This window comes from Lissotriton vulgaris, unplaced genomic scaffold, assembly GCF_964263255.1.
Source record: "Lissotriton vulgaris unplaced genomic scaffold, aLisVul1.2 SCAFFOLD_2937, whole genome shotgun sequence".
Classification (NCBI taxonomy): domain Eukaryota; kingdom Metazoa; phylum Chordata; class Amphibia; order Caudata; family Salamandridae; genus Lissotriton; species Lissotriton vulgaris.
Window position 1 is genome coordinate 80,197 of NW_028253402.1, and position 17,324 is coordinate 97,520.

General features: G+C 42.6%; 2 protein-coding genes across 2 annotated transcripts in view; both read left to right on the forward strand.

Moving 5' to 3' along the window:
* Positions 1 to 10,164, forward strand: part of LOC147660968 (uncharacterized) — a 43,962-nt gene extending 33,798 nt beyond the window's left edge. The window contains exon 2 of the mRNA XM_086951405.1: positions 7,963 to 10,164. Coding sequence (XP_086807531.1) covers positions 8,677 to 10,023 — 1,347 coding nt within the window. The 5' untranslated portion in view covers positions 7,963 to 8,676 and the 3' untranslated portion in view covers positions 10,024 to 10,164. The remainder of the gene's footprint in view (positions 1 to 7,962) is intronic.
* A 291-nt stretch (positions 10,165 to 10,455) lies between these two features.
* On the forward strand, positions 10,456 to 15,121 carry LOC147660969 (uncharacterized). Its single transcript, XM_086951403.1, has 2 exons — positions 10,456 to 10,523; positions 10,562 to 15,121. The coding sequence occupies exons 1-2, from the start codon at positions 10,456 to 10,458 to the stop codon at positions 11,286 to 11,288; spliced, it is 795 nt and encodes a 264-aa protein (XP_086807529.1). The 3' UTR covers positions 11,289 to 15,121.
* Positions 15,122 to 17,324: the final 2,203 nt, after the last annotated feature.

The window sequence follows — 17,324 nt, forward strand, 5'->3', positions numbered from 1 at the left end:
AAAACAACACTTATCTTTACTTAAAGATGGCGTTGAAATAAGGGACTTCTTACAAGGACCTACTAAACTGCATCATAAACATTTCATATACGCCGGTATCTATGCTGCCTATAATGTAGCATGGAAGATTACGCAAGCAGAGACAGCAGAACGTATATGAGAAATTGATCGTATTATCTCAGAGAAATTTTTCTCTGTAGTTGACAATGGGTTAATGAGTCTGTCATCCAGTTTATGTTCTTTGGACTGCATACTATCCTTTGCCATAGACATAATAGAACAGGACTTGGTCATGTTGCAACATGGTCAATCACAATTGTGTTCTATCATGCTTTTGGGCTGGACATTGCAAAACCTTCGTTCAGGCTATATGCCTTGGAGTCTAATCAACACCACGTCATTGTTTTCTGAATTTGACCTTACAGATAAATAAATCACACTGGCACAGAGGGGAGCAGAGTATACGGTGCTGAGCATTGAAAAACTGGAAAGATTGCCATTAACTGTTTCTGAGAAACCAGCGACAGAATGGATAAAACATGGTACAATCACTCTGCCTATGACGATTTTCCATTTTCAGTATTGCTTAAAACATATACCAGCAGGCCTATATGTAAGGTTGAGTAAAGAATACATCAAGACATCCTGGGATTTACCTTATACACACAGATGTTGGAGTGGGGGGAAAGTAGTGTTTCTTAGTGATACAAATAGGGAAAATGCACTAAGCGGTTCACTCATGTGTCGGGATATTAATTTACACAGGGCCTGCGATGGTTCCACAAATAACTTATCCTGCCTCCTGCAAGGTTCACCAGCTGCGGTGATTGATCCAATTTTTAAGCAACTGTCTAATGGAAGTTATATTGTGTTGAATGATCACAGCTGCTGCGGCATGTTGCCAGGAATAGCCTATCTCGTAACTGTGTCAGCCAGGGTCACTTGCTGTATGGAAGTATTGTTTCCTAAAACAAAGACAGACGGGGAGTCGCCATTATGGCCTTCACTGAACATCTCTTCTAAACGAATTGATACTTTAAGCAGACTGAAAGGCATTCTTTTACAGAAAACGGTGCCACTGACCTCTGCCAAAAAGATGTATAATCTGAAAGTTGCAAGGACTTCTGCAGAGATACATGCCCTTTTAACAACGAACTGCCCTAAACATTTCTCGGAAATGTTAGGTCATATCTTAAACATGTCTGATATGAGTGGTATTGTACATGTATTTAAGACCGTGTTTTCGGGACTGTTAGCACCTTTTCAAGCAGTCCTAGGTATATTTCCAAACTTCGTGCACTCGGTGTTTGGCAGACTGCCTCTCGTTTTGGGGCTCGCAGCAGGGATACTATTTTTGCTCCATCTGCTCCGATATGGCAAGCCAACTCACCAACGACGCCCAGATCACCTTGGAGAACACTCTTCTGGCGATGAGGTGTCATGAGCGCATAATCTAAATTTTGAGATTAACTTGTTTAAGAGAATTGAATACCACATGGTTTCTAGCATTCTAGCATTCAGACCAATATGGCAAGATTGCATCTAACCTGTTCTATGATGCCTGCTATGTGGAGAGGAATGCGTGCTAGACATCTGTCTGACACTCCCATCAGTCATGCCAATGGAAGTTGATACTTTGCTAGGACCAGTAACGGCTCATGTACTGTGTTGTCTCCAGCGGCTACCAATCCTGATGACGGCCTTCATTGAGATCTCACAGATGCAACATGCTAATGGTGAGGTACGAGGAACAACAGACGCACATCTACTTTGAAAATTGCTGACGGTGATGGTTCACATCTATGTGCGGTAATCCAACTTTCACCTACGATGGTAGACAAATTCTTTACAGACTTAGAAGACTTGATGTTTTCTCCAAGCCCTAACACTGACTTTTGATTTGGCACGCAGTGTTCTGAGAGACTCTGAATTCGACCTTCATTTTTCAAACAAAGTTCTAACTTTGGGACTCTATTTTTCCTATGATTAATTTTTGGTTTTCCAAATTCATATTTTTTAAATTTTGGGCACCAAGTAATCTGCTTAAAGTAGAACTATTCATAGAGAACTAGATTTCTTTGATAGACTTCCAAGAGACAATAATTGACCTTGTCCTCATACAAACAGTTCATATAGCCTGCTCGACTTTTTTTCTGTATTGAAGAGCCATTTCATAAATGTATATTCGTGATTCATTCGGATAGCATTTTCAAATGTCAAAAATATATGCTTTGAATGAAACATTGCTTTGAAATGCATACAGCACAAATGCTCTTTTTCATGTACAGCCAATGCATTTTTATGTATTTTGGGTGGGTTTTAACGCATCATGTTTAGATATGTTTTTATGTGATTATAACTTAGTAATGTCATACATAATAAAGTGGAGTGGGTGTTGTGTGACATTTTAGGCTCCAAGTGAATTTTCCTGATTCATGCACTTATATAGGTACAATTCACATTGCCCTTATATAGGCATAGAAATCAAGTCCTTATTTAGACATACCCCATGCAGACCAAATACATTCATGGCTACTTCTACCCATACCAAACATCACAACGATTTCTTCGAAAATTGGCTTAAGCAGTTAGGGAACTTCCCCTTTTCGAATATTGATTTGTTCAAGAACTCATGTACTTTGCAAAGAACAACTATTCCCTAGGGGTTCTTTCCTGACGTTAATATGCCCAACTTATGTCAAACTATGGCATTCCTAGACACCTTCAAGGTGTAAATATACCTCCACTTGCTCTAGCGAGACACAGTGGTTCGGAGCAGTTTGACTATCTACTTGCCCGACGGAGCTCGCTACAGCAAGTGCCGACGGAGGTCGACCCTCCAGCTGACGCACTGATCAGGAAGCTATCTCTTCTCCTGCCGAGAATCCAGCTCCAGTGTTTCCAAGCTCCCCTTGCGGGGTGTAGGGAAATCGATCCCCGAGACAGAGATACCAGACCTCCTTCATTTTAACTAAGGTATGGAGCTGATTAGAACCTAGAGAAATCTTGGATAGATTCTTGGCAAAGAAAACGAAACCTATGCTACACAATACTTACTTCTTCCCTCGTACTAGACTTAGGTTAGGTACATCGAAGTAGGCGTATTTGAGAAGCACCAGTTGAGTATTTTAGCCTGTGTATTTATGTATGTATTTTTAAATGGCTTCGAAACCATACAATGCTCTTACAGTATTATTTTATAATACTATTCTCACTGTACGCATTATACTTTGCAGTCTGCTTAACATTATTAGCAGTTCACTTCTCTTGTATGAGAAAGAAGACTGTTCAAAAAACCATTTTATTGAAAATGCCCGTCTTTCTATTTCTCTACAAACTCTGTTGAAACGAAGCATGCACGATTGACTGAATGAAATATGTATCTATTGTTTCCGCCACTCTAGAGATATGTTTCTTATTCTTAGAAAACAAAGTTGTCATGTTTATGCGGTTGTCAGAAACTAATCCCTTCTTGTGAATTCGAGAAAGTTTCTAGTGACCTCTGAGCTAGCTGGCACTCAGTATTAAGTTTAGTATATTCGATAGAGACCTAGTCGACCTCAGTCCTATGTCTATTGTATAGGATATATTATTCCAATGCACAGTGACTATAGGGAATATAGGAACTACGCTACAGCAGTAGCAATCTACTTCCCATTTATGAAGCAACAGACAGCACAGCATGTCTGCCAGAGATGTTGTAGGGTCAGAAACAGTACATAGGTAAGTAGGTATGATGGAAAACTAACTGATGAGTAAGATTTTAAATGAAGAAGCTGCTGTGATAGCCGGCAAAACATCCATGTCAAAACATCAGCAGTAGGACAATGGGTCATGGAATGATAATGGTAGATTTATATACACGTCTGTGCAGTGCGTGTCACTTAATGTTCTTTTCTCCCACTCTCATGAGATGGTTTTACAAGGCAACTCTGAGCTCACTGGGTGTGGAGCTTCCACGAATCCCAGAGACAGGCCGTTCCAAAGACGGTAACAGAGAAGGTTGAAAGATCTGAGTTTTGATCCTGGCAGATTGACTGGTGATCCCTGAGGGGGTGTAGTTGGTCTGTGTGTGTTGCCACGGCTGTCCAGTGGGTGTAAGAAAATGTCAGCAATTTGTGGAGGACCCTCTTTTGGGTGAGAACCACCCAGCTTCATGCACTACGGACTAGAGGGTTTGGGTCTGCGCAGGATACGTTACATTCTGATAGCAAAATGGAGGACCTTGTCTATAGCGGATAGATGTTACCAAGGATTAACATCTTCAGTTACGACAGATAGAGAAAGTCCATTTACGTTGAGGTGCTTGAAAAGCTTTCTGCACTCTGCTGGTGCAGGCAGGATGTTTATTCTCTAGTTGGAATTTGCCAGGGGATGTTCAGATACAGTGGGTGAATCAAACCTTGGAGCAGCACTGGTAGCGTTGACTCTTGGAGTCTTGTAGTGTGTGCTGGATGCGGTAGAACTGTCTCAATGCTCTACGGAGCTCAGAAAATCCAGACTCTCCTTCATCTCAGAGATCGACCTCTGTGGCTTGACCAGTTGAACTGCAATAAAGAAGATGACCTGGACCAGTTCTACCTCTCCTGACCTTTGAACTGCTCATTAAGGAACGAAGCCCTGCCTGGAAGGAAGATCTGCACAAGGCACAGCTGACATAAGTCCCACCTGGAAGGAAGATCTGCACAAGGCACAGCTGACAGAAGTCCACCCTGGAAGGAAGATCTGCACATTGCACAGCTGTCAGAAGCCCTGCCTGGAAGGAAGATCTGCACAGGGTGTAGCTGACAGAAGTCCCTGCCTGGAAGGAAGATCTGCACAAGGCACAGCTGACAGAAGCCCCCGTCTGGAAGGAAAATCTGTAAAAGGTGCAGCTGATAGAAGCCCCCGCCTGGAATGAAGGTCTGCACAGGGCACAGCTGACAGAAGTCCCGCCTGGAAGAAAGATTTGCACAAGGGACAGCTGACTGACGTCCTGTCTAGAAGCAAGATCTGCACAGGGCACATCTGACAGAAGTCCTGTCTAGAAAGGAAGATCTGCACAAGGCACAGTTGACAGAAGCCCCCGCCTGGAAGGAAGATCTGCACAGGGCACAGCTGGCAGAGGTCCCGCCTTGAAGGAAGATCCGCCCAAGGTGCAGCTGACAGAGGTCCTGCCTGGAAGAAAGATCCGCTCAAGGCGCAGCTGACTGAAGTCCTGCCTGGAAGGAAGATCTGCACAGGGCACCGCTGATAGAAGTCCAGCCTGGAATGAAGATCTGCACAGGGCACAGAAGAGAGAACACCTGTCAAGAAAGGAAGATCCGTACAAGGCACAGCTGACGGATTTCCTGCCTGGAAGGAAGATCTGCACAGGGCACAGTTGACAGAAGGTCTGCCTGGTGGTGACCTCAAAGTAGTGAGAGACCCACAAACCACAAGATCCTTGAAGCCCAGCTAGCCAGACTGGACGCAATGTACACCAGAGGCCTGATTTAGATTTCAGTGGATTGTTTATTCCATCACAAATGTGACAGGTATCCTGCCCGACCCATTAAAAATGCATTACATCCTGTGGCAATTATAATAAGGCAGACAGGATATCTGTCACGCTTTGATAATGCCTTGGTCTAGTTTGCAAAGTTTTACTCAGCGGAACTTCACAAAGTGCCAGGGAAACTCCACCGCATTCTGCAGACTTCTGCTAGTGGCAGAGTTTGTTAAATTGCACTGCTCTCACAGATTTTTAATGCCAGGAGTTTAACCCCCACTGTAAAATCAGCAAGAACAGCACTACGCGTCGTTTCAGAGGGCGATGCTGCTTTCTGCCGCTCTAATTGATATTCTAATCGAAAGGCAGCTTCATCAACGAGAATGGCAGATTTTAACACTTGAGTGGTCGCGACCTGCCCTGACCTCACGCAATGAGAAATCTCGCCAGGAGGAGGTCTATCGTGTTATATTTTTTTACAAGCGCTCACCACCTTACCGGTGGCGAACCGCTTGAGAAAATAATTCTGTTCTGCATGGAGTTTTTTGGACCAACTCCGCACTCTTGGGCAAAACTTTGCGAGGTCTGCCGGCAGAGCTGAATTCTTCACCCACCCCTAGTCTTGAGGCAATAATCTGTTGGACAAACTTCTAACTAGGCCCTTTGTCTGCAATAAGTGCTGTAGAAGAAGTGAAATCCATGGCCTTGTGAGTATGAGGCAGTTATCTGACTTCTGATGAACCCCACAGAGTGAGTGTGCAGCCAGAGAGCAGTAGGGGGGCCAAAGGACAGGAAATTAGGTAAACTTGAATATGAGAAATATGGAAAGGTATAAATGCAGCATCACCTGTGGATAACTGACACCTCCTCTCACTCTTCAAAATGCCCATCTGGTCACAAATGGCATCCTGGGCCCCAAAAGGACAACATCATGCCAGATGCCATGTAATGTTGGAAAAGGGGGTAAAAAGAGTAATAGGCACACATCTGCTGTGGTGATATGTCAGGTAAATTATTGGTTGTGATGGATTCTCTACAAGTAGTAAATGACTGATATCGTTAAATATTAAAGTATATGACTCAACATTTGTTTGCCATATCAGAGCTTATAATGTAAAGGACGGGCCTTACAGTGAACCCCTCGCTCTGCTTTACACAAAAGAAGGAGCTGCATCTTACAGAACTTTATCTAACTTAGGAAGAACTAAAGACTTGCTTTTTAAAGTTGTCTTTCAGGGCCAGATACGGGTGCTGTAAGCTACACTAGTTTCAGGGAGATGGACAGATGTTATGGCGATAGGAAACACCCCTCAACTCACAATAATGTTCCAATCTTCCAGGTTAGTAGAAACCAGAAATGCTTGAACCAAGGGAGCTGTTGAAAGTGTCAAAGGTGACTTATGAACAGCGAGGTAAAGACAGGAGTTGGTATTTGAGATGATCTTAAGTAAATCGGAAAGAATGAGAAAAAGTGTATAAATGGAGTTACTTTTGTTGTATACTTCGTAAAGAGTTACTGGAAATTTTACAGCCCAGCCTGATCCATCTCTTTTTCTATACTCTACTGTTGTTTAAATGAAATCTTGACCATATGCGTCTATTTTAAGCTATACCTCAAGCACTTGGGTGCTACGTGAGCGCCCTTACTTTGCTCAGTTACTCTGTAAACATTTATTTATTTATTTTATTTATTTAATTTGTATGACATTGGTAAATCACCTCTTTTCCAGACATTAATAAAATGTCACCTGATCAACAGAACATTTAGTTAAATATCTGTGTATGATGAAATATTCCTTGCAAAGTTTCAAAAGCGATAAAGAAGAAGGGGGAGCTTTACTAAGATTTTGCACTGTGTTTGCGTCACAAAAGAGGCACAAAATGGCGCAAAATCTTATTTTCCTAATTTACTTTCCAGCGCTAAACTTGTTTAGCACTGGAAATAACGTTAAAGTAATGTAAGACTGCGCATAGCATTGTTTGGCATTACTTTGTGCCATCGGGGCCTGCCAAGGTTGGTGCATGGGTGTTCTCGTGCAACCACAAAACTAGGTGCAAGGAAGGAGAAATGCTTTTATTTCTTCTTCCTTTTCTGACTTTGCATGTGTGCTGCACTGTGCAACACGTATGCAAAATGGTAAAAGCTTTCCCTCGTGTCGAGGCATAGTAATTTGTACAGGAAGGGTGTCCTTCCTGTACAAAACTCATGCTGGACTCACAGACTCACACACCCTGGTGCTCTGGTGCTAAGGTGTGTGCATGGCGCAGACCCTCTGTAATCAGTGCTGGCGCAAGGGAAAGGAAAGGAGAGAGCCATATCTCTGAAAATATGGTGCTCTCCTGTTCCCTTCCTGTCGCGCCACGCAGCGTAGCCTAGCGGGGGAGGGCTGCGCTGCATTGTGTGGAGTGTCTTTAACAACTAGTTAAACATTGTGAATTCTCATTCCATTATGTTTCCATTTAGTAATTTTAAATATCTTTACATCCAACAGAAAACAAGCCTTGAATGTGTGAAATGACCATCAAAAATGAAGCGAAGGCTGTAACTCTTCAATAATAGCAGAAATAATGAGGTCCAGTATTCAGGAAAACATCAGCGCAGTCGGGGACAGAGGAACCTGCACACAAACTGACAGATCCCGGATGAAGCATCAAGGGCAGTTCAGTGATTGTAAGAGTCTGAGCTTTGCACCTCCACGCCACAAGACGAAGAAATGACCTTACTAAAATTAAGGCAACAACAATATTAAACCGCCTCCTGTATAAACAAGTGTCCAACACCAGCTTTGATCATGGGAGCGGTATGATGTGATTACCGCAGTGCTCTGTTTTCTAAGATGATTATAAGCCATCATTCCGTGCTCTAGGTGAATTCTAACTCTTTCTGGCCGAACCACAGTAACCAGAGAAGAGCACAACAGAACGGAGCCAGACAACTGACAAGTAAAGGAAAGAGGAGTTCTTATATCTACAATACAACAGACTGTCCCGATTTGCACCGGCCAGAAGGAAGATACATCTTTACCCGCAAGCGTGCATTGCCATAATCCAATCTAAAGCCACAATCGCCTACAAAGATACCTTCTACATATTAGGAGTGTGGCAAATATTTGGTGGCTATCGCATTTTATTGTTAAAACAGAAATCAAACGTGGAAAATACTGCGCACATAAGTGTGTGAGAAAAAGCCAAGTGCTTTATCAGACATGTCGGCCCATCAGGAAATGCAGTCATGGGATATAGACAAATATATACCCGACCCACAGACACTAACCAAGAAAGAGGAATCATCATACACATACAAAAATAGCTTTAGTTTGTCATCACTATGCAAGCTTCATCAGCAACCCTACACAGGAGAAAAAACATTCAAGTGCAGTGAATGTGTAAAGAGCTTTGGTCAGTTATCAGTCCTACAGATACATCAGCATACACACACGAGGGAAAAGCCATATCATTGCAGTGAATGTGCAAAGTGCTTTAGTCACTTATCAAACCTCCAACAACATCAGCGAATACACACGGGGGAAAAACCATTCAAGTGCAGTGAATGTGCAAAGTGCTTTAATCACTTATCATACCTTCAAACACATCAGCGAATACACACAGGGGAAAACCCATTCAAGTGCAGTAAATGTACAAAGTGCTTTAGTCAGTTATCAAAACTTAAAAGACATCAGCTAATACACACAGGGGAAAAACTATTCAAGTGCGGTGAATGTGCAAAGTGCTTTAGTCTGTTATCATACCTTCAAACACATCAACGAACACACACGGGGGAAAAACCGTTCAAGTGCAGTGAATGTGCAAAGTGCTTTAGTCAGTTATCACACCTTCAAAACCATCAGCGAATACACACAGGGGAAAAACCATTCAAATGCAATGAATGTGGGAAGAGCTTTAGTCAGGTGTCAGACCGAAAACGTCATCAGCGAACACACACGGGGGAAAAACCTTATCATTGTAGTGAATGTGACAGTAGTTTTCGCAACTCTTCAGCATTAAGGGTTCATCAGCGAACACACACAGGGGAAAAACCATTCAAGTGCAGTGAATGTGCAAAGTGCTTTAGTCAATTATCAAACCTTCAAAAACATCAGCGAATACACACAGGGGTAAAACCATTCAAGTGCAATGAATGTGGGAAGACCTTTAGTCAAATATCAGAAAGAAAAAGTCATAATCGAATACACACGGGGGAAAAACCATTCAAGTGCAGTGAATGTGGGAAGAGCTTTAGCCAGATATCAGCCCGAAGAAGTCATCAGCGAACACACACGGGGGAAAAACCTTATCATTGTAGTGAATGTGACAGTAGTTTTCGCGAATCTTCATCATTAAGGTCTCATCAGCGCACACACACAGGGGAAAAACCATTCAAGTGCAGTGAATGTGCAAAGTGCTTTGGTTACTTATCAAACCTTCAAGATCATCAGCGAATACACACAGGGGAAAAACCATTCAAGTGTAATGAATGCGGGAAGAGCTTTAGTCGGATATCAGACCGAAAACGTCATCAGCGAACACACACGGGGGAAAAACCTTATAATTGAAGTGAATGTGACAGTAGTTTTCACGACTCTTCAGCATTAAGGTATCATCAGGGAACACACACAGGGAAAAAAACATTCAAGTGCAGTAAATGTGCAAAGTGCTTTAGTCAGTTATCACACCTTGAAAGACATCAGCGAACACACACAGGGGAAAAACCGTTCAAGTGCAGTGAATGTGCAAAGTGCTTTAGTCTGTTATCACACCTTCAAACACATCAACGAACACACACGGGGGGAAAACCGTTCAAGTGCAGTGAATGTGCAAAGTGCTTTAGTCAGTTATCACACCTTCAAAAACATCAGCGAACACACACAGGGGAAAAACCATTCAAGTGCAGTAAATGTGCAAAGTACTTTAGTCTGTTATCACACCTTCAATGTCATAATCGACCACACACGGGGGAAAAACCATTCAAGTGCAGTGAATGTGCAATGTGCTTTAGTCGGTTATCACAACTTCAAAGACATAAGCGAACACACACAGGGGAAAAACCTTTCAAGTGCAATTAATATGTAAAGAGCTTTAGTCAGTTATCAGACCTAAAAGGTCAGCAGCGAACACACACGGGGGAAAAACCCTATCATTGAGTGAATATGACAGTAGTTTTTGCAGCTCTTCAGCATTAAGGTATCACCAGCGAACACACACAGTAGAAAAACCATTCAAGTGCAGTGAATGTGCAAAGTGCTTTACTCCCTTATCAAAGCTTCAAAAACAGCAGCGAATACACACAGGGGAAAAACCATTCAAGTGCAATGAATGTGGGAAAAGCTTCAGTCAGATATCAGACCGAAAACGTCCTAATCGAACACACATAGGGGAAAAACCATTCAAGTGCAGTGAATGTGGGAAGAGCTTTAGTCAGATATCAGCCCGAAAAAATCATCAGCGAACACACACGGGGGTAAAACCTTATCATTGTAGTGAATGTGACAGTAGTTTTCGCGACTCTTCAGCATTAAGGTATCATCAGCGAACACACACAGGGGAAAAACCATTCAAGTGCAGTGAATATGCAAAGTGCTTTACTCACTTATCAAACCTTCAAAAACATCAGCGAATACACACAGGGGAAAAACCATTCAAGTGCAATGAATGCGGGAAGAGCTTTAGTCAGATATCAGACCGAAAACGTCATCAGCAAACACACACGGGGGAAAAACCTTATTATTGTAGTGAATGTGACAGTAGTTTTCACAACTCTTCAGCATTAAGGTATCATCAGGGAACACACACAGGGAAAAAAACCATTCAAGCGCAGTGAATGTGCAAAGTGCTTTAGTCAGTTATCACACCTTCAAAGACATCAGCGAACACACGGTTGAAAAACTTGTCTAAATTTGCGATTTTTCCTTTGGATTATGTCCTCTTCATATTCATCCAAGATTTTGTTCAGGATATCATAGTTTTTCATTGTAATATCACCCCAATTTGCTTCCTCAATTCGTTTGGATAAAGTGTCAACCTCTGATTTGTTTTTTTCAAATTCTTCTTGCCCTATATCTATTAGCTGTCTTAGCATGTTATTGGAGACTGCTTAGATTTTCTTCCCAAAGTAGTAATTTTTCAGGAGGAAAGATAAGAACTCGTAATCCACGAGGGATAAGATTGTGTTCCAGATATTTTTTGAGTGATGCTCCTTCCCACCATTTGGAGGTTTCTTTTTTGGCTACTTTCTCCAATGCTTGAAATGTACTTTTAGCTGATAGTAAATTAGTTGAGCTCGATGTTTTGCTAATGCCAGCGCCCGAGGGGTCAAATGCTTCTTCTAATCTATTGTTTCGTCTTTCGCGTCGATTTGTATAGGTGGACATTTTGGATTAGGATCTTTTTATGCACCAATGCTTTGTTTTCTGACAAATGTCGATTTATTGATGTAGGCTAATCATTTGATATCTTATGATATGGTCCTGGATAATCCGTAATTTAAATTTTCAACAAAAACAATAGGTCCAAGGATTCCAGGCCTATATATGTTTTCACAATTTTTATAGAGGCAAGGAAATCGTACTGAAAGCTCTGGATCCTATGAGCTTCAAAATTGCAAAGTTTTGAGGAAAGTATGAGTATGTCTTCCGGTTCTGTAGATGTTTTAATTTGAGGCTAAATCCTTTTTCCTTGGGTGCACAGTGCCGTTCAGACGTAAAAAATTCATTCCATTTTCATTAAAGTTTTTCCAAACAAGTCCTTTATTGATTCAAGATTGAACACAAACAGCCGACACGTGTTTCGCCCTGTGTGGCAAGTGGTGCCAGGGCTCTCTCAAGGCTGTAAATAAAAATAAAGTGTATTTTATCAAAAGATTTCTCTGTAGTTTGAGTGACCCCAAGAGAGCAGAAGTAAAGAAACCAAAGAGTGCAGAGGAATAAGTGGTGCAAGGGGAGTCTTCAAATTGCAGATTTTTAAAGAACATTTTTTCATTTTTTGATTGGATTAAAATACCAAGGCAGAGCTTCTAAACTAAGTTCAGAGGTTCCTTAGAGAAGAATATAACTAAGTAACATATGTGTATATGTCAGAAAAGGTAGGGGGAAGGGGTGATAAGGAAGAAGAAAAAGAAGAAGAGTGAACATTCCAATATAAAAAGTGGTATTTACATGTAGTAGTTAGTAATCAGATATTATAGATCATGGAGACAATTGCATCATTTTGAACTATTATACCACATTCCAGGTGATACATGCAATCTGATATAAGGGACCCTATTTTGCCTTACAAGAATAGATAGAAGTGAGATTTTAGAAAAGGGAATATGAAAACACCCACAGTGTCTGTGCAAGGGATAGCATTGAACTTTTACAGAAACAGTAACAATACCTATTTCAATTTCATTTGAAAATTCTGTGTGTTTCTTCAGTTTTCATCTTTTTGTATAATTAAACAAAAGATGGTTTCCCAAACTTAATTATGTAGATAAAATAACTCATTGATTGCTGGGAATATTTGAAGAGCTTTAGTCAGTTTTTAACTCATGAAAACATCAACAAACACACACAGGAGGAAAGCCACTCAAGTGCAAAGTCATCACACCTACAAAATCATCAGTGAACACAGGGGAAAAAACCATTCAACTGCAGTGATTGTGTGAAGAGCTTTAGTCGATTAACAAACCTCCAAACAACTCAGCGGACACACAGGGGAGAAAAACCCTATCATTGCGGTGAATGTGACAGCAGTTTTCGCTTTTCTTCAGTATTAAGGTATCATCAGCGAACTCACACTGGAGAAAAACCATTCAAGTGCAATGAATGTGGGAAGAGCTTTAGTCAATTATCAGACCTACGAACACATTAACGAATACACACAGGTTAAAAACTATATGATTGCTGTGAATGTTTGAAGAACTTTAGTCAGTTATCAATGCTACGAAAACATCAACAAACACACACAGGCGGAAAGCCACTCAAGTGCAATGAATGTGGGAAGAACTTTTGTCGACGATTAGAGCTACAAAGTCATCAGTGAACACACAGGGGGAAAACATAGAAGGGCACTGAAAGTGAGAAGGGCTTTTGTCAATTTTCGATCCCACACTGCCCTCAGTGAATACACTCCTTCATTTAAATCACATGGAAATAATCCTAGAGATGCAGAGATTCCGGAAAGAACTTAAGAACATCAAAAATAATATTGACCCTTCTGAAGACATAGAAAAGAGCAAAACAGTGCAGGTATTGTGAGAGGAATGAATTATGGAAAAAGATAAAATTCAAATTATGTAGGACATTGAAATACCAGATGATAAAAGACCCGAATAGCAGTAAAGAAGAAAATCAGATAACAGTATTTGCAGAATTATAAAAGTGTTTGTTTCCAGTGATTGTTCACTTTCGTACACATAGCAAAGTGACATTATGTACCAGGATACACAGTGGAAGACAAGCACAATGTGGATTAAAAGAAAAGAAACATTGTTGATTTTTATTTGGAGAAGAAGAGATACAAAGGAAAATATTGAATCGCCCCTGACCACACTACCTGTAAAAGCAACACTGAACAATACTGGGACTAACAGTGGTATTTTCAGCTAACTTGTCGGATTAGTGATAAAACCTATAAACCCAACACACCCAGAGTGGACATGTTGTCAGGGCTCTGGAGATGGAAGCTTCATTGGTAAAATGCATGTACTACTATTAACAAATGCAACTGCAGTATATGTAAAGAAATAAAGCGAAGCACAGATGTTCAAGAAAAAAACTATTTTTAGATATAAAAGAGCATATACCTTGTTTTTAAGTAACGTTTGCTGCATCTTTTACACACTGTTAGCAGTTGATGGGTCAGCTCGTGCCTTGCGCCTGCTTACTAAGTGGGACCCGTGGCTCCTCTCCGACTTGGCTCTCCCTATTCATTTTGAGACTTGCCAAACTCTACTTTGTACCAGAATTGAGCCATTGTATGCAGTAGACTCTGAAGAATGTGGTGAAATAGCGAAATCCCACATCAAAAGCATATATGTGACAGGATAATCAGTTGCACTCCCAGCAACTCATCTTCCACAATTGATTGTCCCTTGTCCTCAAATGTTCTGAAGGATTTGTCGTATGAATACCAGAAGTGGCAGTGACATTCATGAAGCTAAAGCTAACAGGAGTGTGTGGGAGATAGAGAGGGAGAGAGATCCAGAGAGCGAGAGAGACAAAGAAAGCGGGAGATAAAGAGAGAAATGGAAGGAGGGGGAACGGTACGTTATGTGTTCTCATCTAAAAATAGAAGAAGCAGCTGAATACATGCCAATGTGTGACATCACCAGAGAAATGGGCTGAACACCTATGAGTTTAATGTTTATTTTTAATACCTATAGACCATGTCATGCCAATGAAGAGGGCACAAGTAAGGAAAATAGTGAAGGAGCCCATTATCATATGCAAATCACAGTGACGTCACATGTAGTGACAGCACAAGAAGTGATGTCAGACCCTTATAATAATTTTCACGTGAAAGGTTGACGGCCTGTTTTAAAAACAAGAAACATAAAATAATGTAAAAATAAGTTTTTGGTTTCAGTTTTTTACATCATGTGTTTTGCCCACTATTAGTTTGTAACTAAACTCGGAAATGACTGAAAGTGTAAATAAAATGTGCTTTTAATTTCCGCTTGTTTCATGACGTTATTCTTTATCCATCCCCTAAACCCCAAAGTGTTTCACATTTACAATGTATTAAGCAATAGAAGGACTAATTTTGTTAAGTTCTCTGTTCCTCTCTTGCGCCACTCACACAAACACTCAGAGGCCTGTGTCTGCAGTGCTGGGGCACAAAGTAACAATTACCAGTTGCAGGCTAAGGAGCTAAGTGGAACTGAGTCCCGTTTCTAGATGATAGTGGGGGGACCCCTTCAAACTGTGGCTACCCTCCGACTTGTGCCCTGCTGATAAAGCAATAGTGAATTTGAATAATTTATGATGAATTGAAATGAGAGAAAGAGAAGAACAGAGCAAGGTGCAGGATATATTAAAGAAAATGAAAAAAAGAGACACAAGACTTTAACCTGTTCTGTGTACTAGCACTTTACGTAAACAAGTTGTGCTGTGCGTTGTGAACAGGCTGTCACGCCTTTGTATGTAAATGAGATTCTGTGACCAGACACCCCAGGCTCCCATCTCTTCTAGCACGGATGATAATGTGAACACTGTAAGGTAATCACAAACTAGGACTAAATTGAGAAACAATTGGCTTCCAGGTCAAACAACTGTTGTTATGTAGTTCTTTATTAATTCTTTTTCATTTACTTTAATTTGCAGCATTCCTCCAGGCTACTTTTTCTCAGTATTACACTTCAGGTCGCTCATTTGTCGGCATGGGTTTTGTCCTCACACTAGTCTAGGACAAGCCTTCTCAAGGTAGAAGGCGCTGTAATAGGAATAATAAATCAGACATATATGAAATTGTATGTAAACAAATGTGCGCCTTTCAGTTATCAGGCACCACCCGACTCACATTTACACTTGTAATTGAGCACCAGACTAAAGTGACTCCTCCCTGTATAAGTATGTGCCATCAGTAATCGGGCTGATGGTTCCGCTGATGGCACAGCAAATACAGTTTCTGGGATTGTGCGCATTGGCCTAAATTTTAATTGCTGAAGTTGCACGCAGTTTCGCTGATGCGCACAGTTAATAAGGCTTGTGGATATTGCGCACTGTAAGCAGATCACTGAAGTTCACCCTTAAGTAGTAACTAGGACAAAACATAGTACGTGGGGCGTGGCCGGGTGCCAGCGAAGATGGCCGCCTGACTCGGGAGCTCCATGGAGCCGAGCCTTCATCCCGCATAAATCTGCTCAATATCCGGAGAATCCTACACTCCATATGCGGCGCTGAATCGGCGCTAGGAAGGGGCACCGACTGATCCGTCTCCGGCCGCGCTGCCTGCAGCGGAAGCCGAGTTACGTCCCTGTGGTCCGGGGCCGGCTGCCGGCGGGAAGCGCTGAAGCGGCGCGAGTGGCCTGAGGTCTCAGGCAAGGGCCCGGCTCGGCAGCCTAGTTGGGCGGTTACGGAGCTCGACTCGGCCTGAGGGGAGCCATCTGGTCTGCATCGCGTGGCCCAAAAGTGTAGCGCCGCCAGTTTGGGACTACCACACGCTGTCCTACATCGAGGCTGGCTGCAGGCACCAGTGGTTGGGAAGGTTTGGAGGCGGACCGGAGGACACCCCAGGAAAGCAACCGGGGCTGCGTGGGTCCCGGTTCAAAGACAGTAGAGGAGACAGACTGCAGGAGAATCGAGAAGGCGGGACGGAGAGGCCGCGGCGGTGATTTGGCCCCCATGAGTGAACCCTCTCCCGGAAGGCAAGGGTGACCATCACATGCGTGGGGGCAGATAACGTGCGACACCACCCCGGGCTGCACAAGAGGCGGGCTGCGGAGAAGGGACGCCTGCAGCCTGCATACACGAGACGGAGCTGTGGCTAGCGGGACAGGGCTGTGAGCGGCAGCGAAACGTGCCCCTGCTGGGGTGCGGCGAAGAGCATAGCGGAGGGAGCGCTTCACAGCCTTGGGCTTGGACCGGTGGAGTGGAGGCCTGCCTGGTGATTTGAAGGCCTGAGCTGCGGGAACCCTAGGGGTATGCCGAATATCAACAGTGGCTGCAGATGCCATTCTTGGATGGACCGGGGCGTGTTGCGTGCCACAGACTGACCGCGTGGGATTATAGCCAACATGAGAACCAAATACAATACAGCGACGCAATCAAACAAACTGGACAAATACAAGGTCCAGATGGGGACGCCACAAGCGAAGAACGCTGCAGGTGACCAATCAGGCGCGAAAGAACCATCGCTGGCCTCCATCATGGCAGCC

Excerpts from the sequence above, each read along its gene's own strand:
- LOC147660969 (XM_086951403.1), top strand. The coding sequence starts at position 10,456 with ATGTGCTTTAGTCGGTTATCACAACTTCAAAGACATAAGCGAACACAC. Across the intron at positions 10,524-10,561 it reads ACAGGGGAAAAACCTTTCAA|ACCTAAAAGGTCAGCAGCGA; the intron begins GTGCAATTAATA and ends GTCAGTTATCAG.